Here is a 20,314-nt window from a genome sequence, read left to right on the forward strand (position 1 = left end):
ACTAGAAATCTCAGGTTCCAAATGTTCTCAACAGCTTAAATGCTATTTGTGTGTATGTATGTATGATGGTGTGTGTATGGAAAATATGTAATTACGGTATTTCATGTAATAGTCTTTTCTTTAAAGTGCTTAAAAGCTTAAATACAAGCCTATTGCCAATGGTAGAAATGATCAAAGTACTAATGGAAGGGAGGAACTTTACAGCTGAAGTTACTGCCATAAAAATAAGTATTTGAGAGTATGTGTTAAATTATTGAAAGTACAAGACCTAATACACCACCTTGACTAAAACAATTTAATCACATGAAAATGCACGATGAGATCTACAACAACTAGCTTAGGCCGCTCAAGAAACGTTTTTGGGGGGAGAGGAAAAATTAAATCCCTCTCTTCTGAACCAGCCTCGTTAAGCCTTGTTTAGGACTCAAAATCCTCCTGGATCCCCCTGAATGATCCCACCGGTCTTCTCCAACCTCAAGGATTCTGTGAAGCTCGCTGGGAGTTGCCGGATTCGCTACTTCAGTCCCCGATTCTGGGCGGGCCGCCATCCCTGCCCGCTCACGGGCCCCTCGCGGCGGGGCGCCAACCAGCCGCATACATTAAAAGGCTTTTTTTAGTCACAAGTGCCCAATTTCTGCTCACGCCTCGTAACGACTCGAACCGCGCTCGCACCGCGGAGAACGCCGCCGCAACCTCGGGGGGCGCGCACGCACACACCACGGCGGAGCGGTGACGCGGCTATGGGTGGCCTCGCGCCGCTCCTTATAGGTTAAAAGAGGGACGACGCCGTTCCGTCCCGCGTTCTGATTGGCTGTAGAGGGAGAAGAACCCCTGGCCCCGAGGCGCGGCGGAGGGATTGATTCAGAGGGGGGAGTGAAGCTCGTCATTGCGGACGGGCATTTCCGCACTGTGATTGGTGCACAGCTGTGTCAGCGTGTGATTGGCACGGCGGGAGGCGGGCACCCGCCTCTTCTGCGGTTGGCGATTGGTGGGCTGCGGGGAGGGGAGAGCGCCGGCACGCGCCTATTGGCGAGACGGACGTTCCTTCCCCTGCGGAGGCGGGTTCGGGCACAGAGCTCCGCGATCCTGTCAGTGTGGGAGCGGCGCTGTGGGGAGCGCGTCGCGGGGCTCGTTCTTCTCGGCGCGGCCTTTCTTTCCTCCCTCCCCCTTTCTCCCCTCCCTCCTTCCCACCCTCGCCCTTCCCGCTTCCTTCCTGCTGCCTTCCTGGCGGCGGGGGGGGGGGGTCTTCCAGCCTCGGTGGAGGCGGCGAAGCGTGATGGGGATGGCCGGCCTCTTCTGTCTCCCCCGCCCCGCGCTGCGTAGCTTCGCCGGCCCCGTCGCCTCCCCCAGCTGCTGACAGCGCCGACGGCCCCGCACTGCCCGTGTCCTGCGGATACCCCCGCCCGTCCCCAGGTGAGGGAGCCCGGCCCGGCCGGCGGTGGGGAGGGGAGCGGGGGGAGCCGGGGCGGGGGGTGGGGTGGATGCCGTAATGCGGTGGGGGAGGCGGGGGTTGCTGGTTCGCGCAGCTCTTCGGCGGGGGGAGCGTGGGGGGAGCGCCACGGGTGGGATGGGGCCTGGGAAGTGGCGGGGGGGAATGGGGAGCGTTGGCAGGACAGGCTGCCCCGGAGCTGTCAGGGCAGCGGCACTAGGGCGTGGGGCCCGGCTCGGCCTTTCCTCGTCTGTATCTGCCTGATGCATATACTTGTCCCCTGGGACGCTTCCTTCCCCTTTCCCCCAGGCGCTCTGAGCCATGGCGGTGCGGCCGCTTCCCGTCCTTTTCCTCGTCTGAATCCCGTCCGCCGTGTGGGTCGCGAATATGGTCGCGTTTCGCTGCCCTTTTTTCTCCTTTCTAGCTCAGATGAGGTGGAGGCGATAATTGCTTGTTCGGGAGGGAGGCATAGTCCCTCAACCAGCCGGAAGATGCAGGAATGTAGAACGATTGTGGTTTTCAGGGTGGTTTTTTGTGGGCCTGTAGGTAGTGGATCTGTCCCTGGATTCAGTACAGCACAATTCCTGAGGCAGCCATATTGGGATGATGATCTGACAATCCTCTGAGCTAAGTCAGGAGGCAGGCGTCAGGAGACAGGATGACAGGCCTCGTAGTTTGGGGGTCATTGGTAGAATATGGGTATTAAAACTGTGGTTGAAGGACTAGAATTCACCAGAAGCAGATGGTGAATTTGTATCTGTTCTCTGAAGCGTAAAATACGTTCGTCCCAAATTTTAAAGTATATTTCTGTTTACTTCCAGCTTCCTCTTAGCTCAGTTCTTTTTGTTATTGCATAATCCGGTACATTGGTGTGTGGATAAATAGCCATATGTTTGCGTGATGTTTCAGTGCACGGCCAAGTTCTGCACCACTGTTTTGTCTGGCATCTTCACTTAGTACAAAGATAGCAATTCGTAGCGTATGAGTTCAGCTGATATATCAGACTGTCATCACTACCTGATCCTCAGTGGAGGACCTAAAATTGGATTCCCTCTGGTCCTCTTGTTCATAAACCCCTGCTGCTCTGAACAGCTGTTTTGCTAACTTTCCATATACCAATCTCTATCCTTGTTCATTTTCTCTCTTCAGAGCTGTTGTACTGGTTAAGTTACAAGCAATTTTTTTGTTTAAAAGTTACCACATTCTCTGGGAGGCATACCTATGCAAATATGACACGATGGCTGGCTATATTAAAGTGATGCTTCTTCATTTGTCGTGTGGGGCGGCTTTTTAATTTTTATTTGAACGTAGAGATACAGATTCTGAACAGTGGTTTTGTAACCACTTTGAACTTATTTCAAACTTCTCTGAATATATAAATAATAATTTGACTCTAAATCCCTACTCTGCTTGTAACTTTATTTCAAAAAATAGCAATACGTTCTTTATTTTGACATTGCATAAAAACTCGTTTGCCAGAACTTTCAAATATGTCCAAGGATCCAAGTCTTAATGAACAGCTTGTTTCTTTAAACATATGTGTGGAAGTCTGAATCTAGTTACAAGTGCTTTGAGACCATGAAGGGTGGTTGACCAACATCATTGGGTTTGTCAGCTTGAATAACAGGAAACGGACAAGATATTTAAGTGATTTGTTTAATGACACACTTTAATATTAAAACCTCACTGTGTGACTTGCAGGATGGATGGTGGATATCTTTAAAATAAGTGGAAAATTAATATGTAGGATTTGCCTTTGTGCTGATGGAGCTTGCTAAACAACCTAAATATTATCTACCACCTGTTTTAGAGCCAGTGGTATGTCATGTCAGAGACTCGAGCATGCAGTTCCCTTCTTTACTTGGTTCCTGATTGGATTTCTACAGGCTGAATGTTAAAAGATACACAGCTAGTAGACTCTTTCCAAGACATTAGGAGAATGATTCATTCTAGCATGGATGGCAGCCTTCTAAGCCTATAATGAATATATAAAAAAAATCAGCTGTCTTTTATAAAGATTGTTCTTCTAAATCTGTACCACAGTCTGTATTGCACATTTTGTTTTGCTCTGTTGCAAGTTATGCCTCCTATTACCACTCTGTCGACAGAGTTTTGTAGTAGTAAGTGATACTACTGGGAAATGTGAACACTGGAAAAACAGTTGCAGTTTGTTATCTGTGATGCTATGCAACTTGGTCTCATTTTGCCTTATTTTATCATTCTGTATGATCAGGGCAATACTGCTTTTATAAAATGTTACAACCAGTTACAGTTGCTGATAAGTGGGGGGAAAAAAACCCCCTCAAAGCCCCAACAACTTAAATATATGGGAAGCTTGAAAAAATACATAGTTTTTTCTTCATTTTCTTATTAATGGAAATTAAATCTTGCATAGTGAGGTGGTGTTCAAAACATCTCAAATCCATGTGCCACTACAAGAAGACATTTTGCTTCAGCTATGAAAAACAGCAGAGCTGAGAATGAATCAGGTTTAAAATTACACCAAATTTAATTTCCCATGAGCACAAAAGTTAGGGCTGGGAAAAGTTGGTAATTACAAAAGTCTAGCAGTTTAAATTCTGTGCTGTTGTAGGTGATTTTGCGACCTGTTCTGTAAGAATTTCTTCACAGCTATGTTTCAAACAAGGCTATCATTTAGCTAGTGCATATGGAGTCTCTGGCAGTGTGCTTTTCACGCTTTCTTATTAATAAGGCGTTCAGAGCTACTCAAGAATTTTTTTAAAAAAGTAGATGATTCTTTCACTCTGTCTTCTGTTTGCCAGTTTCCTAGATATACTAGTTATCAGCAGAAGTTAATTTAGTATTCTGAGAGGTATTTCTATGAAAACATCAGAAAAAATATTCTTTGTATGTGGTACTCTTCAGTGAGAAGGGAAAATAAGTTCCCTACATTTCATAAATAATACTATAAGAACACACTGGTTGTATTTTTGTTATCTTTAAAAAAAAAGTCCCTTTCATTAATGGCCTTAACTTTATTCATTGGTCCTTGTGGGAAGTTGACAAAATTATGGTTTTCCCATTAATGTGGATAGATGGGGAAAAGAAAGATGAGAACCACTAAGCCGCTGTCAGGTGGAGTGTCTATAATGTGCTACACCCGATGAAAGTTCCACCGACTCATCTTTTTCTGCAAATCTGCAATCTGACAAAGTAAACTGTGTCACTATGAACTTGGTAAGAGCAGAGATTTTAAACTTGATAGATTTATTAAATTGTATTTCAGAAACAGTGCTTAGCAGTCATGTACAGTAACATTCGTGGGTTTTAGCAGCAATATTCAGGGTCAGTTGAATAATACTGCTGGGACGTATCAGGATTAGTCTTGTCACTTAGCTTTCATGTGAGGACACAGGTACCTTACGCAAGGGTCATGTTAAGAAGGGAGAGCAAAAAATCCATGCGGTAGATCCTCAGGATGAAGGTTGATAACGAAGCTACATGTTTGATACACTTTGTTATACAAAAAAGTAGGCACCTCTGAGCAGGAGTGAATAAAGCAGTCCTCTGAAACAACTCTTAAACTTTGAAGATCATGCGAATTCGTTCCCATTACTTCTTTGCTCTATTCTATGTTTAAGTTTCTAGGGAAACTTAACATTCTGTACTAACCTAAAGCTGCCTGTGTGGCTGTTTAATGAAGCGTTTTTCTACCAGTTTGCTGCACCCCTGACATTGAAATTTAGTTGGCTTATACCTAAAGATGTTCCTGTTCTCGTGGTCTGGTGAGATACCTCAGGTACCTGCTAAAACAAGGAATGCTTTAAATTACTTCTGCTGCTTGGTGGAGTAATTTAATTTCTGCCTTCACCATGTGATGACATTAATGAAGTAATACCATTTTATTAAAAACTTCTTGTACTGTGTGAAGATGTGTCATAACTTTAATTAAGCATGTATAACTATTTTTATCAGCTGTAGAACATACTTTAGACCTGAAATGCTTTAGATCTGCTAGTCAGTTTTGTTCTTTTGTGACACTGTGATTACAATCCTGAAATGAGGATTTCATTGGATATGTGGTATATAGATAACCAGAAAAGATGTCAAGGCTTCTGGGCCGTGCCTGGTGACTTGTGCAGGGTAGAATTCTGCCCATGTTAACTCAGATTCAAGATAGAAATGACCGCACTGAGTCACCCCAAAGATTCACTTATCCCTGAAGCCTGGCTTCAGCAGTGGCTGTAGCAGCTATTTAGAATATAAGGAGAAATCAGCCATGTAATCGTGTTCTCTCAGTATAGTCTTTCAGGTTCTGAGAGTCTGCCATGGAGGCCTTCCTAGCCAAGGGTGGTAGCTTTTTACTAGACCTTGTTAGCTTTTTCTTTGAATCTGCCTTAGTGGTTTTTGAGTCTGTTTAACTTCAGTACTGACACTGTCTTGTGGCAGTAAGTTAAACTGCTTAATTGTAGACCAACTGAAAAACTTTCTCCTAATGGAAAAGGTGGGTCGAGGACAATACAATTGAACCAATCTTTATTAACCCAACATTTCAATACTGTCTTGGATGGGCCTTGAAGTTCGCATTGTGGGTATCAGGGGTAGTTCCCTGCCAACTAAAAGTGCTCCATCATTTGGACGCAGTAGGATTTGAACAAGTATTTTGGTAATGAGGATGTATGAAGATGAATTTACTGTTGAACATTTGCTGAAGATAGATAGTAATATTTACCCTGAAGGCAACAATTTTTGGTTTCTCTTCTTCCATACAGAATAGTGTGTCCTTTAATCACTAAATATACAAGTGGTTAATGAGGTTTTATTTCTTTTGAGAAGAGGACTTTCCTAGGACTGCAAAGGGTTCTTTAAGGTTGTTGAGTACACCCTTTTCTCTGGAACGGGGTGTAGGGAAAGTCAGTGTGATATGGCTCATCACACTTGTGTTAGTTTTAATATTATTGCTAATGCATTGTGGCAACGAGGATTGGCAGCCAGTGAACCTGGATACATTGTATATGGTAGCTAGCTCATGCTGAAATCTAAGTAGCTGTATTCACTGCTAAAATTCTCTGTTAGGTTAAGCCTAACACGTGTTGCAACCAGATCTTCATTTTGGTGTTGGCATCCCTACTTTCTGGGAAGAAAACCAAGTAATGAAAACAAATATGTGGTACACTTCAAAAGAACTGCTTCAGATGATGGAGACAGTGTACAGGTGCTGTTGAGTGTATTTCCAGTTGTCTTGGAACTGACAGCTTTTGGGGGAGGGTGTTTATGGAGTAGAAATTGAAGTTAATAAACAACTTGGAGCGTCCCTAATTTTATCGACATCTTGAATGCAATAGCTGTAAATAACTAAACTGTTTTTCTCTTCAGAAAACACCAACAAGAAGGATAACTTGAAACACTCTTGACCCCTTCACTTTGAATTTCTTGACTACACTACAAGCAACCAGAATGTCGGGGGCTTCAGTGAAGGTGGCTGTTCGGGTCCGGCCCTTCAATTCCCGAGAAACCAGCAAAGAATCCAAATGTATCATCCAGATGCAAGGCAACTCAACCAGTAAGTTTATCTTAATCTCATAAGGGAGTCTTTCTCTGTCTTCTTCCTTCCTGCTTCATCCTCTTCTTTTTATCAGACTAAACTGACTAAAGTGTGTACATTATATCATCTAGAATTACTCTGTTAGGAAACCCTCTCTTCTGAGTCTGTCATTACAAACTAGATTGTCTCTGAATTCGACTAGAAAGTCTAAATTATGAGTATTTTGATTTTGATGCAGTTACTTATGGTGTTTGCTTGCGGTCAGTTGAGAATTCTACAGAAAGATTAGAACACCAAAGTGAAAACCTTTTTGTTAAGGTCAGTGTGGGGGAATATAATGTGGGCTGACGGATACAGGGATACGTTGCAGACCACCACATGGTAATTGTGGTGGTATAACTCCTGGGTCTGGTGCTTTAGTTCTTGGTGTGCTTATTCTGCAGTCTGTACCTTTGTTTAGGAACATAAATTGAGTGAAGAAGCTGATGGAAAAAGGATGTCAAGTTGTATGCTTTCCAGATTAGATGTCTAAATGCAGCAAAATAACAGACTACCTAAAATCATTTTATTTTCTAAGCAATTAGAAGTGTTAGGGTTCTTGAATATTTAGTGTGGGTCTAATTCAGAGGAGAAGACTCTTTTATGGGAAACTGAATATGGGCACGCCATTTATTGATTTATTTGCTTTTTTTACATGCTTGTTAAGGTCAAGGCAGTATTGATACCATTTCCTGCAGTGTTGTTGGCCATGTGTAGACTAATAGCTATACCTATAAACTGCTCTTCTTATGGTAGTTTTTCACTTCCATAATCAAGTAGGGTTATCTTGTCTGTAGCTCTAGGAAGCAGCACTCCAAGAGTACTGAATTACTTCACTGTCTGATTATTTGAGTATTTACTCGTGCTTGTTAATACAAAGGAGGTTTTATACAGGCTCCTCCCATTTTTTTTAGCTGAGTTGTACTTCAGCCTGCTTCTGCAATGGAATTTAAGTCCTGGTTGTGATCACTTAAATTATATACAATGTTTATGATTTCATTGGAAGAGAGGCATCATACAGAAGAGAGCTTGTTTGCCAGTGCACTAAATTCTTATCTTCAGACCGTGGGTGGAATATTACCTGAAGAAACTTTTTTTTGGGTTGGATTTCAAAATTTCCATTTAAAATGATGAGGGGGAATGTTCAGAAGTCATCTCATGTAGAAACAGGTGCTTATATCCCAATGTTGCCTGCCATCTTTCAGACCAAACCAGCGTGGAATGGAAGAACTATAGACTCCATTAGATGGAGATGCCATCAAGCTCTGAACCACAGCAGGACCACTGGGTGCCACTGTAATAGGTCTTGCTGCTGTCGTGGCATGACAGCAATAATTTTAGATGATTAAGATATTTGAATTCCAGGAGCCTGTGGTACAACAACAAGGGCGACCAGTGAATCTCTAGCAATCTGACTCTCTTAAGTTTGAAATGTGGTGTAGACGAAGGACACTGGTTTTATTTCTGTGCACTACAAAGACACATTTTTCAAGAAACTGCATCAGCTTTCAAAAGGGGAAAAATACTTCCTGATGTATCTAGTTGGAAATTTCTTTACAGGTTTTGCTATATTTTGTGCTCTGGAAATGTTCTTATCTGTAGCCTTCTGTTTGAGTCCTATGGCTCTGATACAAGATGGGTGATATGACAGATGGTCAGGTTTAAGTCATCAGGGGCCATTACAGACTGTGGGAATGGAATCATCAGTTGCAATAGTTACTCTGTGGGCTATTTTTTCCCCTGTATTTCAATCTTAGAAGATAAATAAATGAAGAAGTTGTTAATAGATAGGAGTAATTACAGAAGAGGATCATATAATGAAAGATACAAATAAGGCATTGTCTGGTACGGAGAAAAACTGAGCAGAAATCTTTTCTCCAAGAATTTTCCTAACAAAGTTGTCTGACGCACATAATTTCAAGCTGAAGTTCTTCTGATATGCTTTTAGGCTATGTGTTAGATTTGGGGGCATAAGTACTGTTGCAGTTTCTGCCAAGGATTGTTTCTTTTTCATGGTCTCTCAGTCTTTGCAGCCTCAGTTATATTATTGAACTTCTTAGTATTAAGGTCTGAAGTTGTTGGCGAAAAGCTGACTACAGGAAGTGACATTAATGTATCTGACTCTTATATCTGGTGCAGCAATTTCAAAATAAAGGGAATTCAGTAGTAATTCTTGCCTATGGAGTTCCTGCTTCATACCTTCAAATGTGCCAGTGAAATGATCAAGGCTTAGATATCTTGCTTCTGAGAAGGTTATTTTTTCATTTGTGTGCTAATCAAGTTGACAGGAGGCACATCTGAGAGGCTGGTGGTAAGTTGGGTAGTGACTATTTTAAGCCTTCAAGACAGTTAAAGTTCCCTTATCTTGGAATTAAAGCCTAATGGACTCTTGTGATGAACAGAACTGATGAGACAGTGTGAAGTCTGATAGCTAAGAAGGGATTTTAACTGTTACTTGAACTTCAATTCTTGATGTATTGATTGGCCAAGCTATTCTACGAATCTTTTGTGGGTCCTGATGTCCAAGTCTGAGTTTTGTAAATTTATTGGCTGGTACAGGCAGAGGCTTACATTATAGTGAAACTGAGGCAAAGTGTTCAGGATTATTTTAAGGAAAACAGTATAGAGATACAGATAATAAAATGTATCCCAGGTGTACTTCATTTTTGTTTTTTTAATGAATGTGTGAAAAAGGAAGTGGGTTTTGACATCCATAATGAAGTATATTGTTAAAGTCAGAATGCCACCAGGGTTGTGGCCTGACACGCTGCTTTTGTTTGTCAGTTTTTGTGTGACTTTGGCTGTTTACAGCTTTTGAGTTGCCCGTCATTCATGGTGGGCTTGCCAGCAAAACAAAACATCCTCCTGGGTTAGAAAGTTTATACTCAGTTTTGTTATACAGTTTAACTTTTCCTTCAAAGCAAAATAAGTGTAAATTTTTGTGGACTTGAGGTCCCCTACAGAATTAACTTGTTATCCTGTCTGGCTAAAATGTCATTTTCTCGTAGCAGATCAAGGCCTTTAATCAAGATCCATAGTAGATGTCCATCTGTATAATTTCTCAGTGTTTAAAAAATGACAATGTAGCTGTATACAGTTTTATATATGTATACAAGAGAGATCTTACAAAGGTCTTTAACCTGCAATGTTAAGAGAACTTACTGTGAGTAATTGGGTCTTCTGTTTTTCTGTTGGAAGGATGCAAAATACGGAAATTTTGAAATTGGTTCTTGAAACATATTGTCTCTTTTTTTTTGTCTACTATACTAAGATGACAAGACTAAATTGTCAATCTTTGTGTTTTTAAAATATATGTTGAAGAAATGAAATTCTGCAGTCCAGCTAAAGTCACATGTGCTGACTGCATTAAGGGGCTGGTATTTTGGCAGAAGGCCTGTGCTGCTCAGCTCGTATCTGGTTGCAGATGGTATCCATTTGAATGATACTGCCAAAAGTTCTTCAGTGGAAATGGGAGACGTGTAGGTAGGAGAATAGAAGGTAATAGAGGAATTTTTAAAGACAGGAGAAGTTAGAAGCTGCAAAATCCTACCACTTAAAAACGCTTTCCAAAGACGAGGTAATGTCACCATCGAATTACTAATGAAAAAACCCTACCAAAACAATAACTGAGTGATTAATTTAAGAAAAGACCGTTGTTGTTGGTTTTTTTTATTATTAACACTTAGGTATGATCTTAAGAAACACAAGATTTGTTTTCTAAAGCACCTGCTATTCAGTTGGGTTCAGGTGACCTCAGTGCTTTGTTTTCATTTGGATTTATGTTCTGAAGAGCCTATCTGTGTTGTGCCTCGCACAGAGGTCACTGGCAGATGTGAACCATATGCCCCGAAGTCTCACGCGCACATACCCACTCAGGCTGAGGCACAGTATAGCTGTGTTTGTACCGTGGCCCGTAGTGCAGTCAGCCGTGCGAGAGTTCCTGGTGAGAGAAGGGAGAAGTTAGTGGGCTCTGAGGACTTTACCTATCGATAATTAATTCCTTAGGGTGATCCTTCTGTTAGCAGTCCTTACTATAGGTTAGCTTGACACTGCCTGATACAATGTTAGTTTCATATTCTGCTTCTTACAGAATGTTTTCAAGGGAAACTTGGCATCACGGGGCTTTTAAGTTGCTTGTTGTGGTGGTGGTTTATTGATAAAATCCCACCTAATACTGAAACAGACTGAAACTTCTGAAATAACACTTCTGTCTTTTTCTCTGAGATAACTTTCTTTAATGTGTGAGTCTTTAAATAAAGTCTTTAAATAAATTTGTGAGTCTTTAAATAAATTTGAAAATTTTATCTGCTTTAGTATTTTCTTTAAATTACTGGATAGATGGTTTATCATGCTCTAGGTCAAACTCACAAGCAGCTTTTTGAAATAAATAATTCAGGAATAGATCACGGTTGTCAGCATATCTTGATTGAATATGTTTTGTCTTTAACTCCTGCTTTTTCACTGCTTTTGTTCAGAATGATTTACACCAATGCATCTTACTCACAATGCATTAATTGCTTATTGCCTGTCCACTTCATTAATTACTGGTTTTGTGGTGAGTGGGAAAAAGATTTTGCTGTGTAATACATGGGATGAAAGGTGAGCTGTAGATCTAAGAGTATTTTGTGTGTCAGTAGTTCTTGTACTCATTTTTGTATCAGGTTTTGAAATGTAACAAATGTAAACAAGGTTGGCAGCTGCTCCCTTGGATTATTGAAATGAAAAGCTAAGCTATTCTGCGCCTAAAGACTTCCCTAGTGTTGTGGTTTTTCTGGGGTTTTTTTTTGTTTGTTTTGGTTGGTTGGGTTGGATTTTTTTTTTTTTTGTGTGGAAATGAATTGATAATCCTGTCAGTAAATAAATAATGCATAAATAGAAACAAATGAAAATGAAGCAGAAGTTCAAGCTAGGAGCTACAAGACAGCATATTAGATTATTAGACAGCATTTAGCATTGCTTAGTCTTTTAAAAAGCTAAATAAGTATGTAGAAAACTAAACTAATGAAGCAGCGAAATAAGGAAGTATCCTACTTGGAATATGTCCTCTGCAACTGATGTTACATTCATGATGCACAAAACGGATGAAAGTAAGTTTTGGCGTCGTGTGGGTACCAGTGACAGAGTAAAACAAAGTTCTGAAACTATAGTTCATCTGAGATTATTGTATATTCTGGTTGGCCATAAACCATATCAGTGTAGAAATGCACCTGTACAGTCTAGGTTATCTTGAAAGATATGAGTGCAACTGGATCCTCGGGTTAGGAGTGAAAATTACTTCCTTGAATTTTCACTCCGTAATAGTCTCTGTGGCTCAATAGTGTTGGAAGGCTCTTTTGTGGATTGCTCAAGGTATTGGATGTTTAATGAAAATAGGCACAGTGGAGCGGTCCCATCTGCCAGTAACAATAGTCACAGCTGCTGCTGTAGACATATGGCAGTAAGGTTCTCAAGCAGGCATCCTTGGCATCAGAAAAACTTCGTAAGGCATTCGGGAGTTAATTTGTAGAAGCTGAGAAAAAAAAAAAAATTTTCTTCTAATGGTGGTTTGTTTTGTTTGGTTTTTTTTTCTTCTCTCTAAGGTTTATAAACCTCCAGTCTAAACCTAAATATTTAAATTTAAAAAAAAAATTAATAGAGAAACCTCTAATTTGAGTTCCTTTTCTGTTGTTTTTTATTATTATTTTTTTAATTTTTTTTTTCTTTTAAGATGTGTCCTCCTTTATGCAATTGTTCTAGAGCAAAATAAAAATGAGTGGGAAAGCAGGACTTAACTTGAAAGGCTTTTGGTTTATGGTGTATTTATCTAAATTAGTGATACTTGAAATATAATACTAAAATTGCTGATACTTGAAAAATAATGCAAAAGTCAAAACTATTGAAAGGTTCATAGAGCAAGGTAGCCTGATCAGATACTTTATTGGTATACATTGACAGGGCATATTAAATTTTGCCCTTTCCGTTGTTACATAGCTCTAAATAATAGTAAAGTCTTTGAAGCTTAATCCTAAAGGGGAAAAAAAGAAGTATGGTTGCTGATCTTTTTCTTTATGATCTAATTTTAACTGTTTTCTTAATGAAGACACACACTGAATAGATAAGAAACCCTATTGTGTGTGTATGCCTTCAGGAGAAAAGTAAGTTTGTTTTTTTTTTCCCTGCAGTAGTATTCTGTAAGCATAGTTTGGATAGTTTCACAAAGGAACCTGTATCATGGAAATAATCTTTGGTCTAAATGACTGATGAGAAAAGTCCTTGTAAGACACACTGGCTTTTATTTAGACTAGCTCTGAGTAGATGTACATAGTAAAGTATTGGGAGTTTATGTAGCATGTGCTGCATAGGTAGAAAGGGCAAGCAGAAGGGTTCATTGTAGTGTTTTAGCTCATAACTGCTTTTTTTCTTCTTATGAGACATTTTCAATGAAAGTATAGAATAGGCAGGAGGATTCATTCTCGTAGGTAGATTTTAGTCTTGACTGTCTTCTGAAAATCAATAATTCTAGTTATGTCAAAAAAATAAGCAATACCCCATTTCTAATGACTTGTGCCTGCCAAAAAGCATTGGTTCTTAAAGCATGTCTTGCGTAGTGTTTTTTCCATGAACAGCTTGTTTTTTCTTTTTTTTTTTAAAAGTGTTTCCAGTTTTTTGTGCTTGCATCTTGCTTGATGAGGTTGTCTTGGGAAAATAAACAGCAGTGGAGGGAAGTCACTTAACCCCTACCCTGATTTTCTGCTCTGTAAATCCTCGTAACTGCGGTTAAAACTAAATGAATGCTTGTCCAGTATGTTAAGACTACCTTGCAGTCATGGTAGATGTGTTATCAAAACAAGCTATTTTATGGGAAGATAAATTGTGTGTCATGGAGGACGCATGAATTGTCTTACATTTGAGGTTGAATTGGGAACCGGTTTGAAAGACAAGTCAAAGAGGTCATAGTAGTTGAGGTTACCCAAGTTCTTCTAATGACTGTCCAGCTACCAATTACTACATTTGTTGCAATTCCTGTAACAGGCAAGGGAAGGTTTGAATGCAAGTTTGTCTCAAAGAGAAAATGGAGTCAATTTTCTTTTTGAAAAGAAAAAAAACCCTGAAATTTTTTTAGGTGCTTCATTTTCCTTCTAAAGCCTTTCTACTGATTGTATAAAAATAACTTGAGAAGTGTTAATTCTGCACAGTTAAAAAAAAAGGGGGAAAAAATCTATTTTGGAAAATGACTTTGGGGAGGTGGGAGAAGATGAACATGTAATGATTTTTAAATGTTAGAGGTACAAATAATGGGCCTGGAGAAGGACCGTGGGATGGCTAGAATGTTTCAGCTAATGTTAAATGCAGTTGGACTACATTTATAAAATTGTTATGGAGTTAGTATAGAACTATAGTAGAGGGAGATGATCTTACTGATGAACCCAGAAAAGTTTTCTGGCACTGGTGAGTAAACTGTGTGAAATGCTGCCCCTTCAGAATTAGTGCCCACTGACACAGAACTAGGGCTTTAGAGTTGATTCTTTTTATTAAATGCTTAAATAATGTGCCACCTTTCAGTATGCGAGTAGAAGTAAAGAAAACTCAAATTGTCATTGGGAACTACTTTAAGAATGGATATTTTCACTACCTGAATCATTTAAGAGATTGAGGCTGGCAGAACTGACTCCCCAGGATTCTAGTGCTACATGATGTCCTCTTAATGCAGTACTGGCGTGTGTCTGAAGGTCAAAATGGCTTTTGAAGGCCATTGACTCTTGAAGATGTAGTCAAGTAAAATCAGGGGGTGAAGAGAGATACAGTTTTATCTGCCTTGAAGCAGAAAACATGAGGAGAGAATTCAGCTCAACTCCAAGTGCTTAGCCAACTACATATATAGATCTGATACGTATCTTCAGTAATACGTTTTCAGGTAATCAGCTGACAATGGAGGTTTTGGAATGGTTTTGGTTCAGCTTTTCAGATAGGTAGAACAGTATGGTTCGACTAGCTCCCGCTTGGTGCAAAGCCTGCTGGCATGCTGTTCTCCAAGAACACCAGCTGTAGAGATGGTATTTATAGCACTTGGATCTGTAAGAGCAGCTGAGGATGAGAGCGGCTTTCTAGCAGCTTCTGTGAGCAAGCATTTGCCTTGCGCTGGTGCTATTGAGCCGAACTCCCTCCCCCATCCAACCTTTCTCCCAGTACAGGGTTGAAATTCCACAGTGGGGAGAGAATCCGGTTGAATTCCAAATGAGCTGTTCTTAGCTTCTACTTGGTTTCCTTCCCTTTTAATGATTTGAAAAATGCAAACAATGCTTTGAAAAGCAAGCACTGCTTTACAAGCTGGAAGTGTCCATTTCCCTTCATTTATCTCTTGTAATAACAACCCTGAAAGTCTGTCTTATAAAAACAGTATAGCCATATATCTGATTGCAACGTATGCCTAGGAAAGAAGCCTGTATTAAACGTGTCTTTGGGGTGTTATTCACGTTCCAACAAATAAAGAATGCCTGCTCCACCCTGCTCTCAGTAACGAACATGTTCTCATTGTTGTCATTCCAGTCTACAGATGGCACAGATATATTTTCCAGACCCATGCATTTTAAGGGACTGTATATTTAATGTTAATTTGGTCTTGTGGAGTCAATTCTGAAAGCCGTGGATCTTTTATATTAGTTAGGCATCATAAAATAAAACTACTGTTTATATTGATTCAGATAGAGTTTAAAGAAGGCACAGAAATTAATTACTTGGTATTTGTTTTCCCAAATGTTACCCCTCCCAGAGTTCTGCCCTAGACTAGAATGTTTTTTGAAAATTTCTGCCTATTCCTTTACCAGTGGTTAATGAGAACAAAAGTGAAGACAGGACGGTGCCTTGTTTGCTAGCTGTTATCTCTTAATATGTGTTGGCATTTGGTAGGAATGTGTGCTCTGTGTATGTTACTGCTGCCACTAGGAGAATTATTGAGGCTGGTGTGAAGCCTCTTTCGTGAGATGAAACCTAATTTTATTTCATATGTGGAAATTAAAGAGGCTTTGTGCCTTCAGCATTGACAGATGTGGTGGCAATATGGGAATAGAACATGTAAATGACTGAAAGCAGGCTGTATTGCACAAATGATGAAAATTCAGTTTTTCCAGTTCCATACCTGACTTTCACCATTATTGGATTTTATTTCTGATTGGCAATTGATAGTTTTGGGTTTTGTGTTGTGGGTTTTTTAAAAAAATTAATCTATCACTGTTCCCCACTTCCCCCCCCCCCAGCACAGACTGTATATCAGCTAATCCCAGGATTTAGCCCAAGTTAATTCTGTCTGCTGCTGTTTGTCTGAAGGGCAAACTGCAGTTAGCCAGTTCTTCACTGGAGCACCCTACAGTGACTAATATGTGGCATGTCTGATGGCAGAATGCCCTGTAATATGACTCTGATCGCTAACAGAGGTGGAGCTGTTGAATCTAGTGACTTGACTTTAAATGCAATGAGGCATAAGAGAATAATTTCCATTCTTACCTCTTGTATGCTTTGTGCTCTGTCTCTCTGTTCCAAGAGTTTATTAGAAAGAATTGCTTGTATCCCCAGATACTGAACTGCAGATAACTTCTAACCTGCAAAATTTGTGACATGCTGAGGAACAGTGCTGACTGGGATGAAAACACATTAGTCTTGGACTGTAAATTCAGTGTCATAATAGGACATGAGATTTAAGTGGTTAAGAAGTAGTTTTGGTCATTCTTTGTGCTTGCAAAAATATTTATGTGGCTGAGTAGATGGCAATGGAATGAGGGGGCTGATCTTGGCTAAGTTTGCTTGCCTTTTTTTCCCTGCCTTTTTTTTTCTTCTCCCCTCTCTCTTCTCTGTAGGTCTCCCACTATCTGTTTACTTGGTTAGTTTTAATGGAGAATGGAAGCCTAAGTCCAGAAATGAAGGCTTGAAGTGGGAATGTGTTTAGGAAGGGGTGAAAAGATAGAGAATGCTGCTTCCAGCTGAAAGTATCCTAAAAGACTGTAATTTTGTATCAGCTCTCTGTTGTGCTCCACACTCTGCTTATAATTGTAAAATAAAGTGCATATTTGGGTGTGCTTTTTGAATTTCAGCTTCAAAAAATCACGATTAGATCGTAAGGCAAAAAGTTTAGATGTCCAAAATGACAACAGGAATGCAAAATAATACACACTACAAAATGTATGGGTACTGTTTCAGTAGTGAAGTGGTCTTCCAAAGTTTGCTAACAGTTTTTGCTGAAATTTAAGACTAGCAATGAATTTGATCTCATAGATTTGAAAGGTTGAAAGTGTATGTTATTTTTATGCTAGCTGATAAAGCAGATGGTAGATGTTATGAAAAATGTTAATTAAGGAACAAGTAGGATGGACTGTGGAAGTACCTTATGCCAAGAAATGAAGTTGCCTGTTTAAGTAAGGGCATGTTAAAAATCCAGACGTTTTGTGGAGATTGGCTTGTTACTGTTGATACAGCACATCTAAAATTATAATTCCTTCATTGACGGTGCTCCTGCTTTCTCCTTATCTTTTTTTAGGCTGTACTGCTTCTACTATATACTTCTCTTGTACAAGGACTAATTAGATAAGTATATGGGTCTTATATAATGATACAGAGTTTTAGATTATTTGGTGTGAAGAAATTTGTTTTAGAGCTGTTGTCTTCCTTACCTTTTTGTCAGTGACATATAAAACTCATATGTAAAACTCCTATGTTTATAGTTACAGGTATAAAAAAAACCCCACCATCAAACTTAAACAGCTAAGTAGCTAAAAAGAATTGTTTAAATGATTTGAGCTTCAGAGAATATGTGGATTACTCCTGCTTAGAGGCAGCTCAGATGGCGTGAAGCAGCTCTGTATGGCTTACTATATAACCGTAAGGAGAAATAAGCTTTTGAAATGCAAGCTGTGTCTCTAGGTTGGGGTAGCAGTGGGTATTAAATAAACTGCTCCAAATTAAATTGTAATGCTGCATAGCCCTTCACACTGCACTTCTATTCAAATTTTTTTATCAATTTATGACATGTAATTACTTTTACTTATTCTATTTGCTTACCACGGTAGAAAACTGATGTAAATGTTATGTCTTAAGGTGAAGCATATTATTTAAAATTTCTGGAAACGCAATAATTCAAACAAAAAAAAGGAATAACATAGGCATTTATCTCCCTCAACCAAACCAATGATCTGTAGAGCATATTTTTAAAACATGAATATTCCCATGCCTTTTTCTCAGCCACAGGTAAATGATGGACATTAACTTAAACTGTGGTGGCTGCTTTGATCCTAGAAGAGTTTTTAGTCACTGCAGTATGAGAATAGCATCTTCAACTTGTTTCATGCTTTTCACGTTTCTGGGTTGTCTATCTAACCTTTTTCAGGAGCAGTGGTATACAAGATGGTGACTTTTTATCCCTTCCAGTTTCTGCTTGATGCAGAAACCTTAACTTGTGGAAAGCTGAAAGATTTCACATGACCTAAGAAGTTGGCTCTTGGTGAAGAAAGGGGCCTGAAAAAGGGATTGAGTTTCTCAGAACCTGGCTGTAGGCTAACTTCAACATTCAAAGTTGCTACGGTGCCATGCTGATGGTAACTAATTATAGCTGCGGCAAAAAGCATTAGTGTCAGTTTGCAAACAGAAGAGTTAATTGCCACATTGGACCTTTGAAATAGCAGATAAACAAATTTATTCTGTAAGATAAAAAGGCCATTAATGTGTTCCTGCTGTGATCGTCTGCCTTATTGCCTTTCTCATTTCCTGAGGCTCTGTAATTAAACCATTAGCCTGCGTACCATGCCTTGAGTCTGCAGTGTTCAGAGGAGATAGATGCTGACCTATTTCATGATTCACTAATACAATTCATCTTGGCCTTGCATGGTTTAAAAAACAAACAAAATAACTGAAAAGCTTTTAGTGTTCTTGTGGGTATTGGAGATGCTGGAAACAGTCCTCTTTTTTAATTCTATTTGCTTCCTTGTTCAGCTGAAAACACAGCTTGCTGAATAACACATAAAATCAGTGTTGCACACTCAGTCTAATTTCTGCATGATCATTCCTTTTTTTTCCAATTTGGTGTATGAACTTTTAGGATAAAGCTTACCTGTACTATAAGAAGTCTTTTAATTTCGTCAGAAATATCCGTTAGCTTCCTTTAAAAGTAGCTAGATTCATGGATTTGCTTGTCCCTCCGAAGAAGATGCTTGGTGCAATAGACACCTTCAAGTCAGGTCAGTTACTTCAGTTTGAATTCCTGGTTTCTTAGCTGCCTCACCATCTTCTTTCAGGTGTCTTATTTCGTGTAATTGTGTACCTGGTCACTTGGTTCAAACTCGGACCACATCAGACGTGACTGATGCTAGTAGCTACCCACTTGGTGCTCAGTGTTCCAAATGAAGAGGGTTGCAGTCTGATTGAAATCCGTTGAGGTCATAATCTTACATTTTCTCAATCAGTCACCTCTGCTGGATTCATTTGTAGACAGGCTGCGAATTCTGTGAAACCAGTGATTCTGAAAATGGAGGATGCAGACTCTGTGTAAGAAACAGGAATGGGGATAAATAGACTTGAGGCTTGGACTAGAAGCTGAGTGAGAAGGCTGTGACTGGATCACAGTAGTGGGGGACAGCATGCAGAGTTCCTGGCAGCCAGGAGGTTTTCTCTGACCCATTCCTGCTGCAGTGGAAGGTTTTGGCCGGGCAGCTGCATTCCCAACCTCTGACAGAGCTGCCTTCTTGCACGTTAATCTCCCTTTCCTGATATGCTTCTCAAGATATGCTTTACGAAAACATGCATCCTAGAAAGTAGTTTTCAAAATAGTGATCTGGGCGTGGAACTTAGTGTGAAGGAGCTGAGGAAAGCCTGTTTAACAAAATAATAAAAAATATGGTTTAAAAAAAAATGGGGTAGAGTGGAACCACTTGCATAAACCACAGAGCCTGAACTTCCCTCCTCACAAATGTGATGTATCAAATTTAAGCTTGAAGCAAGTAGGATGAAGCTGTAATGGCAAGCTTGTGGTGCCTTTCCAGACACAAAGCCTGTTGCATAGCTAGAGATCTTGTCTTTCATGGGTGGTCGATGTGTCTTTATGCACAGCGAGGAAAAACTAGCTATTATTCTGATTAAACGTTTGGTGGCTTTGCTTTCTTTTTGGAAGTGGTGGACTTTTCCTAGAGATTTTTATTTTGGCTTTTTTTTTTTTTTTAAACAATTAATGGGAAGTGTGTATTTTTGCATCAAACCTGGTTTTGAATAATACTGAAATTTGTGCTGCTTGTTCTGTTTTCTGTTTCTGACACAATGGAATCTTAAAAGGCAATTTAACCTTTAACCCTTTTTTTCTGCTTTTAATGGTTAGATTACTTTCC

At 39.8% G+C, this 20,314-nt stretch overlaps 1 protein-coding gene and 1 long non-coding RNA gene across 17 annotated transcripts in view; one reads left to right on the forward strand and one right to left on the reverse strand.

Moving 5' to 3' along the window:
* Nucleotides 1-1,066: 1,066 nt before the first annotated feature.
* Nucleotides 1,067-20,314, forward strand: part of KIF1B (kinesin family member 1B) — a 96,149-nt gene continuing 76,901 nt past the window's right edge. For 12 of the 16 annotated variants that reach the window (XM_074848482.1, XM_074848483.1, XM_074848490.1 and 9 more), the window contains exons 1-2: nt 1,068-1,413; nt 6,767-6,953. In XM_074848482.1, coding sequence (XP_074704583.1) covers nt 6,848-6,953 — 106 coding nt within the window. In that variant the 5' untranslated portion in view covers nt 1,068-1,413; nt 6,767-6,847. Of the gene's footprint in view, nt 1,414-6,766; nt 6,954-20,314 lie in introns of all 16 variants that reach the window. The other 4 variants (XM_074848478.1, XM_074848480.1, XM_074848479.1 and 1 more) reach the window with 1 other exon arrangement.
* LOC141933527 (uncharacterized) lies at nt 10,627-19,504 on the reverse strand. Its single transcript, XR_012626110.1, has 3 exons — nt 19,048-19,504; nt 16,455-16,549; nt 10,627-10,914 (listed from the first exon to the last, which is right to left on the reverse strand). It is a non-coding gene; the product is annotated as an uncharacterized LOC141933527 (long non-coding RNA).

Source organism: Strix aluco, chromosome 22, assembly GCF_031877795.1.
Source record: "Strix aluco isolate bStrAlu1 chromosome 22, bStrAlu1.hap1, whole genome shotgun sequence".
Taxonomy (NCBI): domain Eukaryota; kingdom Metazoa; phylum Chordata; class Aves; order Strigiformes; family Strigidae; genus Strix; species Strix aluco.